Here is a 19626-nt window from a genome sequence, read left to right on the forward strand (position 1 = left end):
TGTGAACCACTTCGCTCGACTTTGGCTACTTGTTCGATCGGTGGCTGGAGTTTTTCAGTTGGAATCGAGTTCGTCGGTTGCTTGTTCGGACGGCAGCGATTTGGGTGACGTTACAGATAGCGGTGGTTGGTACGAAATCGAGGGCGACGGTTATTGTTCAATCAATTTTCGGGCTCTTCTTCTTCAAACGGCGCGGTGGTTGTTCAATCAATTTCTAGGGCTCCTCTTCTTCAATCGGCGCGATGGTTGTTGGAACTTTCTACGGCTACAGATTTCTTGAATGGCGGCGGTTTCCACCAATTTCCTAGGGCTCGGTGTTTTCGAATGAATATTCATTTAGAATCGAATGGATATTCGGTCATTAACGTGTATATATTCAGTCACTTGATTGTAGTTGTTCAGTTTATTTTGTTTGCATATATTTACATTTGATGTGTGGTTGTTCTGTAAGAACCGAATGAATATTCAGTAATCGAATTGCACGTATCCAGTAACTTGATGTGTGGTTGTTCAGTAAGCACCAAATGAATATTCAGTCGTTGACGTGTATATATTCAATCATTGTTTACACACATTTGTATTTGAACTGTGGATATTCAGTTAGTACCGAAAGTATATTCAGTCATTGACATGTACATATTCAAATAGTTTATCACAATAAAACAAATGAAAATAGAGTATATTCAGTCATTGACATGTAAATATTCAGTCGTTTTAGTGATTATGTCAGAAATCGTTAATGATAAAAATTTGGTATTTGAATATACTGAATTTACGTATTGAATAATAACGTATGAATCACTAAATAGTATTGCATAAATTAACGAATAATAAGTTTCAACATTATTTTTCCATAACTGCAAAAAAACAATATATGAAGAAAAAAAATATGATTACGATAGGGTTAATAATAGCGAAATAGTTTGGTTGTAAATAATGATAGGATAATGAAGGATAAATTAGATCTTAAACAAAAACATAAGAAGTTTCAAGCAAAAGGAAAATAATGAAAATAGGCTAACACGTAAATCTAATTGTTTTCTAATTATCGGTAAAAAAAAGTCAAATTGTGAAGTAAATCATATCCCTAAGAATAACCATAAAGAGTGAAAATTAAGTTGAATAATTAAAGTAACTACCGAGAATTAAGTGAGAGAAACGGATTATATATATGAGAGGATTGCAAAATTAACCTTTACTTAATATATTAATGAGATATATATCATGTAAAAAAAATCATCCATTAGATCCCTTAAATCAATGCATGAGATTCATTCTCCATTCTCACAACATATTGGCATTCTTAATTGCTCTTTTACCTATATATATATATATAATAAGGTTCAATAGAGAAAGGTAAATGTTGAAAGAATGGAGAAACAATCTTATCCATTGATCATGATCCATCGAACAGTCAATAATTAAGATTAAATCTTGTGTCCATATTTTGATGAACATATCATTAATTGTGATAAACATGTCAATAATTTTTTATGAACAAACGCATTTGTTGAAAAAACGTATTTGTTGAAAATCTCGCACTCCAGTATTCGAACTTCAAACGTTCAATAAAATTATTGGTATGTTCATAAAAAAATATTGACATGTTCAACGTTTCTAAATTTCGCAAAAATATTAATTTCTCCGTAGAACCTGACCATATATATAAAGAAAACCAGTACACTCTCCCGTGCGATACACGAGTCACGATATATTTTATTATTTTTTAAAAATTTAAATTATATAAAAATATCATTATTTATGAGTTAGATTAATTGATAAAAAATTATGTTAATTTTAATATTAATATATGACTTAAAATAATGTATAATAATATTATTATCATCTTAGCGTATATTCATATTAAATTCAATGAGTATTGTATCTATATTCATGTTAAATTCAACGAGTATTGTATAATAATAATTAAATACATATAATAATAATAATAATAATAATAATAATAATAAAATTTGTAAATTATAAAGCAAATAATTGAAGTCAATCTCATTTTGAGAAAATAATAGCCGTCGTTTAATATAACAATTTTGGGCTGTTAAAATTTCAAAGTATATTATTATTATTAAAAATTCATATTCATATAGTTCGAAACTAATTAAAAATTTAGAAAAAATACGAATAATATACAAAGGAAAATAAAAAAAACAAATATGTTTATATAAATAAATAAATAATTCCAATGCATAATCAAATAAATATATATAATATTTAAATCTTAATTTTTAGATATATAACTAATTTTTTGTTTACAAATTCATATTAAATTAACACAAATTTCCTTCTCCTCCTTAATTGCATTAAAAATTATTTTATTTAAATACTTAAATTTAAAATAATTATAATTAAACCATCATGTAAGCTTATTTTTTCATCAACAAACAAAAATAAAATGAAAAGATATGATATTCAACATTTGAGATAAATTAGAAGAAATAAAAATTAAGTTTGACATTTTAAACAATCGTAATTTATTTATTTTTTATTATTTTATATCTGATTAATAATTTTCTCATAATCTTTAATTTAACATTTATATTGAATAGTTTTTTTAGAATCAATGTTAATGATTTTTTAAGACAGAATTATGTAAATGAATAAAAGTTTTTTTTTGGGGAAAAGTTGAGGAAGTTATTCGAGTATGCAAATTTCGAAGTAGTATTATTATAGTGGACATATGAAAGGATGGGTATATTAGTCATTTAACAGAGTGAGGCGGTGATAAAGCCCTAAGTGAAGGCAAGGAAAAGAATTGGTTTGTAGCTCCGTCTGCTGCACTACATCATCAATTGCAGGAATGGGGAGAGAGATGAGCAACGCGGTCTCCAATCAGAAGCCGCAGTCGGAGATGTCGTACACGGTGGAGCAGCTCGTTTCCGTCAATCCCTACAACCCCGACATCCTACCTGATCTCGAGAACTACGTCAACGAGCAAGTAAGCCGCTATTTTGCTTTCTGTAGCTTTAATCAATTTGTGTGTGTTTTCAATTTTTATTTAGGGTTCTGCGCGTGTAAGATGCTGTAATTGGGTCATTAGGTGAATTTTGCTTTGATAATGTAATTTTAGGTCTCGTCGCAAACCTACAGTTCGAATGCAAATCTTTGCCTCCTGCGTCTCTACCAGGTTCCTTTCTCCTTCTACTTTTCATTTGTTTTGGAGTAATTTTTTTTTCGTTATTGTGATTTTTGTTGTTCTCTTACGAAACCAAAACCATACAGTTTGAGCCAGAGCGGATGAGTACTCAGATTGTTGCTCGCATTTTGATTAAGGTTAGTTAAGAGTCTCTTAGATGCAGAGAACTTCTCTTGTTTCACTCCTCTTTTTTCCGTTCGCTTTTGTTTTCATCATTATGTATATAAGTATATATTGTGCTTAACTCCTTGAGGTTTTACCCAGGCACTGATGGCAATGCCGGCCCCAGATTTCAGCCTGTGCCTCTTTCTAATTCCTGAAAGAGTGGTATTTTATCCCTCTCTTTAATCTCAAACCACAACTGCTTACAAGTTTTGCCTTATTTTCAGAGCTTCAAATTATATACCAAGCATGTTTGCACTATTCACTGTTTTTCCGTATTTCCAGAGCTTTAAGTTATACACCAAGCATGTTTGCACTATGCACTGTTTTGCCTTATTTCAAGAGCTTTAAGTTATATACCAAGCATGTTTGCACTATGCACTGCGTCTGGTTGTGTTATGAGAAATGATCTTTTCTCTTACTATGAGGACACGTTTAGTTAGCATTATTTGGCTGGATTGATTGGTTTTATCCTGGTTTCCACCCACTGTTTACTTAATTTGATTTGAAATGATGATATCTCAAGGCCCCGTATTATTTCAAATTTAATGATCTATTGATTTTATATGGGTCCAAAGCATTATTTGGTTGGATTGATTGGTTTTATCCTGGGTTCCACTGTTTATTTAATTTGATTTGAAATGAGTGATATCTCAAGGGCCCGTATTATTTCAAATATATTGATCTATTGATTGGATATGGATCCAACCCAAGGGTGTAGTATTATTTTTATCCAATTGAGCAGAAAACTAAAATGCCTATTCTATCCTTGAACTCCATTGAAAATTAAGGCATTCATCAAAAAAAGTTATTCTCAAACCCAGGTTTATGTAGAAGCAGATTTTCATTCCTCTCGATGCCATCTCAATTCTCAACAAACAATGCTAAAGCTAAAGTAAATTTGGATTTTGTTCTCTTCAACACATCGGTTGCCCATTTTGCCTCTAACCACCAATTCTGGCAGAAGCTAAGCACATTTGGGTTGGGAGAGACTGAATTGTTTTATTAATTTAATCCCAACCTACAAATTATCCCAAGACATCAATACTTAAATTAAGAAATCATGAGAAGTAAATGTGCCCCAATTGATAACAAAAATTCGGTACAGCTTGGATATGGAACTTGATGTAGGAGTTTGTCAATGAAATATTATCTCAACAATTCCAGCTTAGAATTTATTTATCTTTGTATAGGAAGTAACTGTATCACTTTGTTGGCATTTAGATACCAGGTTTCTACCCATGGATGACTGGTATTGCTAAGACTGTTGGAATTCCAGTTGTTTAAATTTTGGTGTGCTATGTTTGCAAGAGATTAGCTTTTTCTCTTTAGCCCTCTCTAGCCTCTTAATTACTATTAAGAGAGCATTTGATCTTGAGGGATATATGAAATTTGGACCTCTGGATGCTAGATTTACCTAGTAACGGTTTTTTCCGAGGACCCTAACTGCTCAATTCTAATTTACATTTTTTAATCATGCGGTTTGTGTTATTCAGAACCACATGTTTAATTGGGAAGCAAATTTCTGAAGATGAGAACTGGGTGGGTGCTTGATTTATGGGAGGGAAGGGGAATGACAATTGGTATGGTAATGAACAGGGGCACCCAAAAGAGAAAAATACAAGACAATTAATTTTTAAGGAAAGAAACCCAACCCAGATGATGCATTAGACAATGAGGACCTGCAAAATATGATTCGGATCTTTCTCCTTTAACAATGTTATCAATGTTAAACAAGATATTTATATACTTGTTGGCTGTTTGAAGTATGCATATTGTTACTTTTAGTTGCATCCATTATTATCCCTTAGAAACTAATATAATAATATAAGTGACGCTTTATTCATTTTAGCTGACAAGTCTTAATTAGCCTTTGTTTTTTATTTGTCATCCAATGTTTTACATGGCTGTGTTTGAAAGGACATAACTGTTCTAATATCTTGTCACTTGTATTTTTTTGGTGCAACCATTAGCAAATGGAAGAACAATTTAAGACTCTCATTGTTCTCTCACACTACTTGGAGGTATGTTTATCATCTTCTCTCTTTCTTGATTGTCATGAAACATGCTCCTTTCGGTTCTATGCCTTATTAGGTAATTATTTGTAAGAAATGCATATCACTATGTACTTCTACTTCACGCGCAGACTGCCAGATTTCGTCAGTTTTGGGATGAAGCTGCTAAGAGCCGTCATATATTAGAGGTCGTACCAGGTATATGGAGTTGGTCACTATTGTTTCTTTGGTTTCCCACCACAACATTGACTATAGGCTCTTTTGTTCCTGTATGCTCATTTATGGTACATATGTCTGGTACCATTCTCTGGTTGTAATCCTGAGTGCATGCTAGAGGCTATTTGCTCTGAGGGTGTTTTCTCCTACTGACCTTCAAAACGAGCATTTGAGCACTATGTGCTATTGTCTCAAAATAATTGTTGCCCTCAGTGTACGTTTCTTCTGTAGCTTACTGACATGCTTAGCTTAATCAGGTTTTGAGCAAGCAATTCAAGCATATGCCATCCATATCCTTTCAATAACTTATCAAAAAATTCCAAGATCTGTTCTTGCTGAGGTATGATTCTCTCTGGAAGTCCCCTTTACTGCCAATTTTAAATTACTTAACTTATATAGCTCAAGTAAAGCATACTCACTTCCATTTATTACCAACCAAACATGACTAAGATGTTTCGAATGACTGATTATTTCACAGGCCATCAACATTGAAGGTCTGGTCCTAGACAAGTTCATTGAGCACCACATCACTAACTCTGGTTGGGCTATAGAGAAGAATCAGAACAAGGGTCAAATTATCATCCTTCCTCACAATGAGTTTAACAATCCGGAGCTTAAGAAAAGTGCTGCAGATGGGATTCCCTTGGAGCATATCACACGGATCCTTCCAATTCTTGGCTGATCTATGTGATTTGGCATTGATGGATCCTAGTCAAATTTTGGCCATTCTTGTGAGAAAATACGTACTTTGTGTTTTTTTTTTGTCAAAGCGCTATATATTTATTTTAAATCTAATCTGGAACTACAGTGCTTTGATCAGACTAGACCTGTTTGAGCTATTTTCAGTTGTAGCATAATATTATCAGATCCTCGGGATTAAATGCAAAAGCTTGTTATTTATCACCTTGACATACACACTTTTCTCAAGCGAACCAAATATGATCTTGCTTTTTGGTAGGGGAAAATCAGGTTGTCACCTTGATACTCGGGAGGCCTATATTGTCTTTTTAACTTCAATAGCTTGTGCCAGTCATTTGGTTACTTCTTTTCTGCTAGTAAATATATCTATTGAATTCCAATAAATCTTGTTGGACAAAATTTTATATCCAGATTCAAATGGTCATTCAAAACGTTTTGTTGTGTAAATGTGCAAAATATACATACACGACGAACATATTCCTTCCAGTCTCCATGAACCAAAAAAGAAGACATTGAAATTTGATTAACTCCGTTGGGAGGAGCGTAAAGGAATCAACCAAGTGAGTCATGGTTGAAAAACTTATTTGCAGCGTCAATTGTTTCGATCGAAGTGAAATCCACAAATAAATGAAAAGAATCAATAATAGCCTAGTGCTAAGAGGGTGGAGCTCCGACCATTCGTTTATATATATACACATATACTAGGTGGCGGACTAAATATCGAAGCACATAAACAGAAGGGAAAGGAAGAAAAAGGAAAAGAGCTCCAAAAGAATCTTAAAAACTGTAGTCTATTTACTCTTTCAAGCTAAGTTATCAGGGTATGACCCAGCTTTCCAGGTCACTTGCCGCCATCGCCATTCAACCAAACAATGCCGCTACACTTGTCTTTCTCCTCATTCACCCTACCATCACTCGTATTTAAATGGGGCCCCAGAAGGATCTGGAGCCAATAGCTATCAGTGCCGGAGACAAAAGTATATAACCTTCAGTGGCAAATTGCTTCCCCATGGGTCACCCAACGCACAAAACTATCAGAGAATTCTTCGAGAACTTCGCAATTATGGGCTTCACCATAGCCAAGCTCAGTCGCAGCGTGATCTCTACCCTACACTCATTAAAAGTAGCACCAAGAATTCAGCAAGTGTTAATGCCAGGTAAGTGTGCATATAAGCAAGTAATTGGAACCAAGGATGCAGAGCGAGCTCTTGCATCATCAATTATGCTGATGGGAGCTACTTAAGGTTAAGGCGTAACTAATATGATGCAAAAACTTCAGAACCATGCGCTTGATGGAAGGTACCGAAGCACTATTTAACAAAGAAGTCTCCAAAATTTGTATATAGATTTCTCAGTTTGTATAACCAAATTTCAGTGCTTTTAGAAAGTAATAACTTAAGGCTGATTTTTTAACATTGTATATACTCCTATACATTCCTTTCCACATGTCTGTAACTTGATCTTTAAGCAAATATATGGGGGGCTAGATGTACATTACCCTTCTGCTGGATCCACATTCACTGGTGGCCGGCGTGGTTTCGCTAGCTGTTTCATTGATAACATTTTCTGATGATAGCACAGCCGTTGGAGATACTATTAGCATTGACCTGGGTATGAAAAAAGAGATGGATTAGCTCCTTAAAACAACTTGAAACTCAGAATGGCCCGCAGTCAATTCCTGAGATCTATTGCCAACCATCATGGATGATATTATGCTGAGTAAGGTCCAAATAAACTGATGTATGTGGATACAAATTGACTTGACTAATCACTAATTAAAGTTAACTCGGAATTTTAAAAAGATTGTAAGAAAAGGAAATCAAATATTGGAAGACAAAATTGGATGTTACTTTCTGGACTTTGTTGGCCAATTTTGTAAGTGTGGTAGCATACATGGAGATTTCGAGAAAATGTTCAAGACACTAGTGCTCTCTCTATCCAAGTCCGGACAATAATAATCAATATAAGAAACAAGTCAGAGACAGAATTATTAAGATCAGTAATGAGAAGTCCAAGGCTAAGAAAATATTTCATCACCACACATAAGAAAATGCTATGAGGCGAATATCTTGACTATGACTCAATAAAGAACAGTGAAAGGATTCATGCACAACTAGCGCTGGAGAAGCAAAACAAGAAACCTCTGAGATGCGGGTCTCACAAAAAGAAGCAAGAACAACCATCTGAGAACAGTCTTAGTGAAAACTCTAGTTAGTCAAATATAGCTATTGATAGATGAGCTATAAGTCCCATGAAGAAGAGCACAGAAGGTGAGTCATTCTATAAATGACATTGAAAAGAAATGTAACAAGTAAGATCGTATGCTGGGAATCAGAAATACTAACATTTACTAGGCATTCCAAATAAATTAATAAAGAAGGGGCCAACCATATGTTGTAAAACAAAGGAAGGGAACAGAACCATATAGATTGATATCAAGGTACACCATTTCAGATCGGAGTCCCAACTGGGCACTCCTGTAAAGAATGAAAACTACAACTCATTTCCATTATAGGCAAGTACATTCAGCTTCTTATCAAACAGATGCACCACCTTATAATGACATAAAAGAGAAAAAAGTCATATTACTATCTGTATAATAGTACAAGAGTTACCTTTCCAATAGCTCTTCCTCGCATGAATTTCCAGAGGAAGAGAGCCAATCTAAGTCAACGAAGTTTGAGCAGTCAATTGCATCCCCATTTTCATGTTCAAGGTACCTTACTCTTTGCATTTCAGCAAAAAGCTCCCTAGTAGGCATTGGAGAAGTATCACTGCAGAGAGGACAAGATGATTAATTTTCTATAAAAAAAAATAATAAACAAAAGGAATAATCTTTCTAATAGCGGAAGGAATCTATTTTAAACAATCAAACAAAAAAAATGGCATTTCCGAATGTAATGGACATATATGAGTGCGTCAGCGTATCCATGTCCTAGGAAATGCAAAAGAACATACATGAGTGCGTATACATGTCGTAGGAGGCTAGGAAATGCAAAAGAACGTTAGGATGGTATTCAGGATTCAAATAACCAATAATCATAATCCACAACACCATTAGTAAGAAACTTGGGTTAATTACATCAAAGCCGGCATTAGTGATTTCCCACATATTCTGACAAGAGCTAGACAAAGTTTCCAAGTAAATTTAAGTCCATGACTACCACAAGAATATAGGAAACCTATTGGAGGGCTATGCAAAGAGAACTGCAACACAACTTTTGAGCAGTGGAGTGAGTTATCCAAACAACATAACATATTCTTAATGAGAATCTAGGACCTCGGTCATGTGTACTAAGCGCCTTATCCTCCAACCTGAAGCCTCCTACTGGAGGGCTATGCAAAAATACAAAAGTGTTCCACTACTGGTACATCACTTCAAAAATTTACATGCCTTACTTGGTTCAAGCAATCTTGCTGACATTAAAAACTAAATAGAGTATCAAATCATTAGGAGAGTAATGCACCTTGAATATGCTAACTCGCTTTCTGATGTACACATATTTGGTGTAGACTCGGAAAGAATCTTGCTTCTTCTATTTGATTCACCAGGGAAACCAGCACTGGACATATCTTTATTCATGTTTGGTGTAGATGAGGGTGAATGACTTTCACGAAGGATGTTCCCATCAGACCATGATCTTTTGAAAAGTGACCTAGAAATGCAGACCAAGAGCGAATGTCATCATAAAGATTAGCACCAGCACATTACGCATGATATAGTTACAGAAAGTACATCTTGGACATTTCATAAGGTGTTTACTTATACCATATTGATTGAAGATAGTTCTTGATTTGAAGACATTAAGATACTCACAACTTGAATACCTCTCCCCACTCATTAAATTTCACCAATTAACACCACACCAAATGAATGGCATGACACTCTTTAAGATCAACATACACACATCATATTCCCTCTTTAAACATCAAGAACCGTATTCAAATACAACTGAAAGCAGATAATACAGGGATCCAACTATGGTCAGTGGCCTGTGGTTGATACTTCTAACTGTCGTTAAAACAATAGTGTAGCATACTGAACATAACTGTAAGAGTTGTACGAGTGATAAAATAACCACCCGCATACCAACGTTTAACTTGATAATCAGCTTCACCGTGAAATACATAGTTTGGATATGAAATTTTGTTAAGATTCCGCATCAAATTGGACTCTCAAAGAAAAGAAACGTCAAGTCTTAAATTCCTTCGTGAAATAACACTAGAAATAGAAGGATAGCTTCCATTAATAATTTTTTCATTCTTGGCGAAGGTCCAGCATTTTTATCGATTTGAATTCATACAAGTGTACTTACCTCTGGCAATATTGATTAGTAATTAGTTTAAGAATTCGCAATCAGCCACTTACTAAAAGTAATTAATATCTGACCTGATTACCATGTCTAGAAGGTATAGAAGAATTTTTAGCACTGGAATTGAAGAAAGTAGTCCACCAAAATGTTCACATGGGGATAGGTGATGTTCACCATAATATTCTAGCAGATATGTAGCTACCATTACTGGCTATACCTTCCATGTTGATCTGCATTTGATTGTCCATTTCTTCCCACATTGTAATGCTGATCTGAATCAAGCTCCCATAAATCAGGTCTATCAGGATGTGGTTCGAAATGCCCCAAAAATCTGCTCGATAACCATGACAGTGATGACACAATCAGTTAAAATTAGGTGAAATTGTGATGTAAACCTTGAAAAGCACACCAACAGACAGCTGACACAAGAAACAAAATATTGAAAGATAACGACATGAAGTAAATTATTTACTTTTTATGAAGGAAGTCAGAAGCGAGAAAACTACCTAATCAGCTATAATATGAAATCTCCAAGTACTCCGCCATCTAATTACCTATTTAATCTCTAAACATACATCAATATCTTGAAAATGCATAAAAATATGACAACTGTTAACTCACACATTAATTGCATTTTGTTTCTCAGCATCCATGTAGGCATTGTTATAATATCTCTGCAGTGTGCGCAAAAACTCCTGTGACTGTGTTGCTGCTTTCCATTGGCCTCTTCTCTGAGAGAAAATCTATGACAAAACACAACTTGGACGTGTTAATAGGTAAATCATTGAAGTCCTAACTGAAAGAAAGTTCTGGCTACAAGAAAAGAAATCCACAGAGTTCTGTTTTGTTTCCTCCCCTTGTGGAGCTACCAAAATCACAGAATAATTTTGTTTTATTGAAGGAATAGTTTGGTTATGGGGACCCCCAATTCGAAAAAGTGTGCAAGTACAGGGATTCAAAATCGCATATTCCTTTAAAGAACACAAAGGTTACATATATATATAAAAGAAGCTTGAGTAAATGATCATATCTACAATTAGATTCTTGAATGTCTCAATTCTAGTAGCCTTGATCGAAATGCTACTTAGTTGGAGAGGCTGGAATCTGTATTGATATAAGTCGTGATGTTTAAGTACATCTTTATAAAAGTACCTAATGTATGGGCATATACCCTAGTTAAAGGTTGATGACTGATATTAGGCCCCTTCCAAGTATAAGAATCTGTAGACAACCATATCTTATAATAACATCTTTATAAGTCAGGATATAAGTCGTGATGTTTAAGTACACCTTTATAGAAGTACCTAATGTATGGGCATATACCCTAATTAAAGGTTGATGACTGATATTAGGCCCCTTCCAAGTATAAGAATCTATAGACAACCATATCTTACAATAACATCCTATGGCATTCAACCAGTTATAAATACATAAGCTTCCATCATCGCACAAATAACTCTTAAAGAACGATTAACAGGATTGAGGAAAAGAGCTATTAACTTACCTTGTTGTGAGCAGCAGATCCACCATATTGGTAAGCAAGAGTATCACCCATTCTCTCATAAAATCCCATCAATTCTTCAGCCAAAGGATCATCAAGATCCATCTTCGTCGAGGTTATTACTCCTAAGGCACGCAGCTGTTGCCCTAAAGCAGCCAAGCCATATGCATACTGCGCAACATTTGTGCGATCCAAACAATCTATGCAATTAGTCCGAAGCACTCCCTTTTGGATCATTGGTGGCTTGACAGAAGGATTACTGTTCGTACTACTATTGCCGGCACTGGATTTTCTATCTGAGTTATCCGAATCCTCAGTCTCCTCATCATTATGCTTTCCATTCTCAGCATGAGAACTTGTTGAGGTAGCCATGCCAGGAGCAAAAACATTCCTGTATAAAATGCAACAAAGACTCAAGTTTAGCATCTATACTGGGTGCCAGTAATCACTGTAAGAGTAGTCAGATTATTCTGTTAACTATCTTGGGACTTCATCTTTCTTCACCACACTGTTAAGCCATCAAGAACTCTATTTTTATATACAGGTTACAATTCTAAATGCATGAAAAACTTGTAGTGGAATTTGGAACAGGTAAATGAACAGTAACACATTACATTGAGCATAAGTACTCCAGTACTAGTGTGAAGATAAGAATGTTATGTATTGTTATTATGGTCTCAGTAAGTTAGAATAATTGCATGAAAATCTTCATTATTGGAACAAGCAAATGAAACATTAACACATTACTTTGAGCACAAGTACTCCAGTACCTCGTGTGCAAATAAGATTATTATGTACTGTTTATTATGGTCTCAATAGTTAGAAGTAATGGCCATAATCAATAAACAACAGGCTGGCAAATTAATGATATCCAAGAATAACATTGGTACGAAATTTCTACAATAACGTACCAAGTTGGTAAGCAGGAAAATAGAAAGTCAAAGAGAACATAATAATTTGGTTCCATGTGGAATGTGCTACTTACTCATAACTAGGGCATTTAAGTTGCCCCCCTGATAGCATCTCTGGTGCGGCTTGACAATAGAAAAAACCTGTTAGTGTCAAAGCATATGTAGCCACCTTTCCCAACAGTAGCAACACATTTGTAGCTTTGCTGGTGAAAATCAGTAGTAGAAACATAAATCAGATCTCCACAAACATAAGTACATAATCAAGAGCAATATAAAAAAGAACATTAAATACCTTCGGGAATGTTTATGCAGATCCCAGTGGAGAAATTTAAGACGGTTCTCCTCAGAAAGATCTCTATTGATGACTTCTATAGCATTAGCAAACTCTGTGCGAAGAATGGATTCTCGTGGCTTCTTTTCATTTGTCTGTTAATAAAAAATTTGATATCAGGATCTATACTTGTACACATCCATATATTCCCTTTAAATAGAGGTTTCAGCAAATACAGATGATAAGGCAGTTATTAAAACTTGGCCTTGCATATTCAAACAAATAAAATTATGTCCATCTTGTTTCTGCAAAAGACTTGAATGTCAAAGCCGAACTAATTAAATTCTCTTGCCTTAATCAAATTCAAAATTATGATGGGATTCCCATATCTCTTGACAAGATTTTCAAAATGAAGCCTTGTAGCCTCATATGTTTGGTCCCTCTTTGACACTGCAAAAGAGAAGTCACGGCTTAGAGGATATATACATCTCGTAGATATGAAAAATGAAAAAATATAAATAAAGTAATTGTGCAAACATACATATAATATCCGGTTTGATATTTAGGCGGGAGGTCTCCTGTGACCAGAAGAGTGGTATTGACCCACGATTTTGGACCACAGAACTAATTTGCAAAGGCAGTCCTTCTGGAACATCCTCAATTAAAATTTGCTCAGTCTCGACATCATTTGCCACTCTGCCCCTCTCGTTGACACCTCGCTTCAGATATCTGCATTAATTATTTTTAGCTTTATATGGATGACTGAAAAGGACAGATATCTTACAAAAACTCTACACTGACCAATTTAGAGATCAAAGGGGCAGAGGGCAAAACTCTCAGAGAGAATAACAAGCAGGAAGTGGAACATTCATTTAATATGACCTAACTAAAAGGGAAAACTATAAGTTGATAAAGCCCAAGTTATGCAACAAACATTTTTCCAGTCAGGCAAAGCAACACCATAAAAGCTCCATTCCAAATTCATGGCGTTCATTGTATCTCAACTGATAGGAACAGTCGTATATATCTTCTATTACTATGTCATATGGACCTCCACTGTTTATAAGATTTTAATAACCACCAATGAGAAAATAATAATATTGTTCCTAGAATACTCTTTAGACCAGATAACCAGCTAGCGAGTGTCAAACCATTAAGAATCCAAAGCTCCTTTGTCTTTGACACAGCCAGAATGTGTAGTGCAATTTAATTTAGTTTGTTTTGCATTTTGATTGAGATTTGAGATTTCTCAACCCCTTTATAACACTTCACTTTATAGCATTAGATACCATCCAAACACAAACATGTTTCAAGCAGCACGTGCAAAAAACATCTCTATGCATTTCTTTACTGGCACGCCTTATAGACAAATGAATACATCAAGACAAAAAAAACTTTAGCAAAGAGCCATTTCTGTGTTGGTTTATGTATATACATACATATATATATATATATGTGTGTGTGTGTGTGTGTGTGTTTATTTATTTATTTTATTATAATAAACAATTTCCCATACTTTGAAGTAAATATCATAGGAGTTATGCATACTTCAGGAAGAATAAATTTAAGATGTGCCATGTTCTGCATTCCAAGCAGCAGAGTTTGAAGGTCCCTCGAGGATACAACTAATGCATGTTTGAAACAAAGTTCCATAAGAGAATATGTAACTTGGACTCAATTTATATACTCCAAAATTTTGTCACATTTACAATTGCAAAACTTACCTAGTACCAGCATAATGTCGTGAACGCCTGGCAATTAGAGTCAGCTTGAGATCCCTCCCTGATATAGAAAGCGTAGCCTGGGTTGGGTTCATCAAGATCATGCAATCACAATCAGATTCTAAATACTTTGAAAAAGTAAGCAATAAGCACAATCATTGTGACAAAACGGACGTGAAAAGCATCACCAAATTAATGTTATATAAGATTGATGAAATCTGGAAGTATATATATTTTAAGCCGAAGCATTGACTTGTGAATTTTATGCAACCTCACCTGCTTAAAAAAGCCATAGACCAAGGCAACAGTCCATAAAGTGTTCTGAAGAATATTCCGTATTCCACGAGTCAGAAATTCATTCCACACAAACATAGTTTCATACAAGACTTGCCCTGTCTCGTTATCACACATGTTCCTCTGGAGACTTCTCATCACATGGTAGGAGTAACTAAAGTAGAAATCCTTAGTAAGATCCACCATGCACAAGAGCTTCTTGTATCTATGACACCAATAAACTTACAATATTCAATAAACAATCAAGCAAAATCTCCTGAAATGCATACTAGATATTCAAAATCGGCAAGGAAAATTTGTAGAACCATTAACACCCATAATTTTTTCCATTTGCAAAGCATGGAAAATACTGTATAGAAAGTAAAAACAAAAAACATAGAATAGAATAAGGCATTAAGTTTTTATAAACTGCTTGTAAGAACTTCCGTGAATAATAGTACAGTAGTACTCTCTCCGTCCCCCTTCAAGTGTCTTGTTTTCCTTTTTGGGCCGTCCCACTTCAAATGTCCCATTTCTTTTTATGGAAAAAACTTAGACTCAATAAGTGAGAATCTTTGGGGTCCACATCTCCTTCTTAACTCTACACCACACCACTTAATAATCTAATTAACCTCCTCCTAAATAACCATGCCCAAAAGAAACAAGACGCTTGTAGTGGGACGGAGGGAAAATATTATATTCAAGAAAATTTCCATGTTGCGCAATCAAACAGCAGGCTACAATTTAGGCGACGCAAGTTAAGAGCATCATTTTTTGGCCTAAGAATCTTAAATGGAAATAAAGCAAACTGTGGATTACTAATCATTTAATAGGATTTGAACTGAGACTTAGAAGTACAAATAGCGTAGTGCTTGAAAAGTGGGGTAGACTCGCATTTAAATGCCCAAGTTCTAATACATGTCCAAATTCAGAAACTAGGGGAACAAGTTTCAACTAACAAGATTCCGACATCTTTGGTCTTGATTTCCCAGATTTTGAGAAAAGTAGCCAAAAATGTTTGGGAACAACAAATTAAGTAAAATCATTGGCTTAGATATCAAAGATCAAAACCACTAACATTCCCCCAACCCACCCCCACCCCTCCACAGAGAAAAAGAGAGAGATGCATATACATTGATGATCCTAAATCTCAATTCCAATACAATCAACAATTTACCATGCAGGTTATTTAGTTGCTGCAACCATTGTCATATCGGTAATGTCTTGTCTAGGGAGAGTGGTCGACTATCTGGTATAGAAGACACATGTCCAACCTATTTGGACAAGAAGTACTCTCTTAATACCATGCTCAATGTTAGTAGCTTCCAGAATCCATGAATTAAAAATTGGACAATTCCAATTATGATGGAAACGACTACTTTGAACTGAAGATGGACAAGATACATTTTATGTTACTACTTTAATAAGACATACTTAATACTTAAGTATTAGAAAACACCTGTTCCAACTACAAAAGTGCACAGCATTCTCGCTTGACAATCCCAATACCCAAAGCAATAACATCGTTTCTTAGACAGAAATACTATAAATACTTATAACTTTTTAATAAGGAGTGATCAGAAAATAAAATAAGTAGTGACGAAATGGCTCACAGCTTCTTTAAATTCAAAAAAATAGTTTTAACGAGCATATTACAAATGCAGAGAAGATATAACCTGTACTCATTCTTATAGTCGACCATGCCGGCTCTAACTGCCGAATTTGGCAAGGGAATTATCTCGCTTTTGGATATAGCATACACATTGTGACCACATATTACACCTATCTGCCTCCTTTTTGTTATGAGCACCATGTAATATGGCCCTAGAAATTTAATGAATCCTGAAAATTAAAGTAAAGAGAATGAGATTATCAGGACTATCAGCCTTAATCTGAATAGGACACAATTAGCACTAGAACGCACCAACGATGCCATAACAAGTAGTAACAAATTTAAGTCCTCCTGTAGCTCTGTTTCCTTCATGTATTCTTCTTAATAGATCTGAGCACTCCCGCTCAGTATATGTGGCAGAATCTTCACGAATGTTAAGCTCTGATGGTTCCAACCTATCAATTTTCAAAATTTTCCAAAAAGTTCTAGTTTTGTCCCTTCCTACCATATAAAAATTCTGCAACCAAAATTAGAAACAATCAGATGAAAATAAAAACCTGTTGGTTAGAAAGTTAGGTAAAGAGATATTCAGTACGGAGATGCTGGCATACATTAAATTGTAGTAACTATAAGGTACAATATTTATAATGTGAAGAAGATGTACGTATTATATTTAACATGGAGTTTCAAGGGGATAAGAAATTCGATGCGTGTAATGATAATAGTATGTTTTCTACATTGGCACAGAAATTTCATTTTGTCCAACAATGCAATCTAACAGTTTTAAATATGATCAGAGGAGGAGAAGGTAAATATGTGATGACAAAGTGCACTTCTAGTAGCCCTTTCTATTTCAGCACATCTGAAGGATCAAACTATATTCTCAGCAACTGAAAACAGCAGGCATTAAATAGGTTACAAAACCACATGGTTCAAAATGGTCAATTGGTACTCCAAATGCTAACAGAGAATGACGAGTTCTAACTAGTGAACCTAGCTCGCAGAAGGAAATATAACATCTTTTCATTTTATACTAAAAAAAGCTCTCTATGAGGGGTTTAAGCAAGACAAATATGCAAGTTCAGTCATGTCAAGACCACATCCAGAAATTCAATCAATTAAGCATATAGCTAGACATTGAATTGATTGACATTCATTCAACTTCGAACTTGTGTGTCTCGAAATCGGGAACCAAAACCCAGCAACCCAAAAAACATGTTTGATATGGCAATCCATCACAAAGATTTAACAATAACAAACAAAAGCTTCTAAGTAATCTCCGATTCATTTAGAGAAATCTCACAGCATGACATATAGCATTCCCGGATCAATATAAACAAATGATCAAGCTTTTACTGGATATGCCAACAAGAATCATCAACTGAAAAGACAATACCGTACCGATCGAGTCTCATAGAGTCTGAATTTCTGCATAAACCCCTCAGCAGGCGGAGCAGGAGGTGGAGAATCAGGCTGAACTTCATGCTGTTGTAGCTGTACAATTTCCGACACATCTTCCATTGCTTTCCAAATATTCTTCGCGATCCCCGAGCCTCGGCTCGGGAATCAATCACTCTGGCATTCAATTCAAACCAAAGTTCTTTCTCTACTTCCTCTCCCGACCTCTAAACCCCATCACCACCACCGTGGGTTGCTTCAGGTATAGCATTCCCCGAGAAAATCAAAATCAAGCCAGCGTTTGACTTTCTTCCCCAGCCTTTCTACTATCCAAACCCTAAAATTCAACAACTGTAGAAACGTGAATTACAAAAAAAAAAAAATCAGTAGCTGATCTTTAACCGAAGTTATCAAAGACTGAAACTCGCCAAACTTTGAACAAATTCACGCATCATTTTCCCGAAAAAAGCACCTAATCTTTACAAAACTGAAGTAGCTGAATACAAACGTGCCTGTGATAGTTGGAGCACACAAAAACCGAGGTTTCCAGAAGAAAGTCGGGGCCGAGAGAAGGAACAAAAGGGAATTGGTGGACGTGATGCGAGAAGAAAATTTCTGTTTGATGCAAATGATGATGATGATGATAATGATAAATGATGATGATGTACAGAGAGAGAGTGGTTATAGTTTTTGATTGATTCCAAAAAATTTAAGAGAGATAAAGATATAAGAGAGAGAGAGAGAGAGAGAGAGAGAGAGAGAGAGAGAGAGAGAGAGCAACAGCTTGGATCTGCAGAGGCAAAATGAAAACCACAACTTATTTAGTTGATGAATAAAAGAATATGCCTTTGCTTATATCTTTTGAAAACTTTTCTTCCTGCTATAATATTTTCCTAACTTTGACGATGAAGCGCAGTCTGTTGGTAAGACGCTTCCCCTCCAACCAATAGGTCGGGGGTTCGAGTCACCCTAGGAGCTAGAGTGTGAGTGGGTTTTTTCCTTTCTTTGGTTGTAACAAATTTAAAAAAAAATATTTTCCTAACTTTGTCTATCTTCTCTATCAATTTTGGCAACAATTAATGATTAAAAAAACAGGTTTTTCCCCCAACAAATACATTATCATGATAACTTTTTATGAGCACGAACACGATCCCTTCGATTTTCACAAATGTGAATGGATTGAGTCATTGAGATAAATTTATAATAAATTACAATATAATTTAGTTATTCGCCGATTCATAATTAGAGTTTCTTACTTGGAAAACTATTTTTTGCCCTCACTGTACAATGAAAATGGTTCTTATCGAATTCATGTTAATGTGGTGTCGTAAATCTTCCATCTATTTATATAAAAAATTATATACATGTAAGTTGGATTATATT

General features: G+C 34.9%; 2 protein-coding genes across 3 annotated transcripts; one reads left to right on the plus strand and one right to left on the minus strand.

Annotated features, from left to right (window-relative positions):
- Positions 1–2698: 2698 nt before the first annotated feature.
- On the plus strand, positions 2699–6447 carry LOC130988098 (eukaryotic translation initiation factor 3 subunit K). Its single transcript, XM_057911860.1, has 8 exons — positions 2699–2953; positions 3086–3142; positions 3238–3288; positions 3416–3478; positions 5287–5337; positions 5460–5526; positions 5802–5884; positions 6023–6447. Exons 1-8 carry the CDS (start codon positions 2816–2818, stop codon positions 6224–6226), a joined length of 714 nt encoding a protein of 237 aa, XP_057767843.1. The 5' UTR covers positions 2699–2815; the 3' UTR covers positions 6227–6447.
- A 289-nt stretch (positions 6448–6736) lies between these two features.
- On the minus strand, positions 6737–19072 carry LOC130988085 (phosphoinositide phosphatase SAC4-like). 2 transcript variants are annotated; one of them, XM_057911846.1, is made up of 17 exons: positions 18756–19072; positions 18247–18594; positions 17158–17362; positions 16910–17075; positions 15237–15459; positions 14964–15040; positions 13781–13968; positions 13592–13689; positions 13261–13394; positions 13043–13171; positions 12061–12448; positions 11178–11299; positions 10774–10887; positions 9711–9899; positions 8859–9017; positions 7742–7850; positions 6737–7351 (listed from the first exon to the last, which is right to left on the minus strand). In XM_057911846.1, the coding sequence occupies exons 2-17, from the start codon at positions 18364–18366 to the stop codon at positions 7232–7234; spliced, it is 2541 nt and encodes an 846-aa protein (XP_057767829.1). In that variant the 5' UTR covers positions 18367–18594; positions 18756–19072; the 3' UTR covers positions 6737–7231. The 2 variants fall into 2 exon arrangements, with proteins under 2 accessions (XP_057767829.1, XP_057767835.1); XM_057911852.1 differs by having other exon boundaries at positions 18247–18580; positions 18756–19065.
- Positions 19073–19626: the final 554 nt, after the last annotated feature.

The sequence above is a fragment of the Salvia miltiorrhiza genome, chromosome 1 (genome assembly GCF_028751815.1).
Source record: "Salvia miltiorrhiza cultivar Shanhuang (shh) chromosome 1, IMPLAD_Smil_shh, whole genome shotgun sequence".
NCBI classification, from domain to species: domain Eukaryota; kingdom Viridiplantae; phylum Streptophyta; class Magnoliopsida; order Lamiales; family Lamiaceae; genus Salvia; species Salvia miltiorrhiza.

What these genes read in the sequence shown, in the direction of transcription:
- LOC130988085 (XM_057911846.1), bottom strand. Translation starts at nt 18,366, where the DNA reads ATGGAAGATGTGTCGGAAATTGTACAGCTACAACAGCATGAAGTTCAG. An exon ending in CTGCATAAACATTCCCGAAG is followed by an intron (nt 13,172 to 13,260) that starts GTATTTAATGTT and finishes GATTTTCACCAG; the next exon opens with CAAAGCTACAAATGTGTTGC. An exon ending in GAGGAAGAGCTATTGGAAAG is followed by an intron (nt 7,851 to 8,858) that starts GTAACTCTTGTA and finishes TTTCATACCCAG; the next exon opens with GTCAATGCTAATAGTATCTC.
- LOC130988098 (XM_057911860.1), top strand. Translation starts at nt 2,816, where the DNA reads ATGGGGAGAGAGATGAGCAACGCGGTCTCCAATCAGAAGCCGCAGTCG. An exon ending in GCCTCCTGCGTCTCTACCAG is followed by an intron (nt 3,143 to 3,237) that starts GTTCCTTTCTCC and finishes AAAACCATACAG; the next exon opens with TTTGAGCCAGAGCGGATGAG. An exon ending in TTCTCTCACACTACTTGGAG is followed by an intron (nt 5,338 to 5,459) that starts GTATGTTTATCA and finishes CTTCACGCGCAG; the next exon opens with ACTGCCAGATTTCGTCAGTT.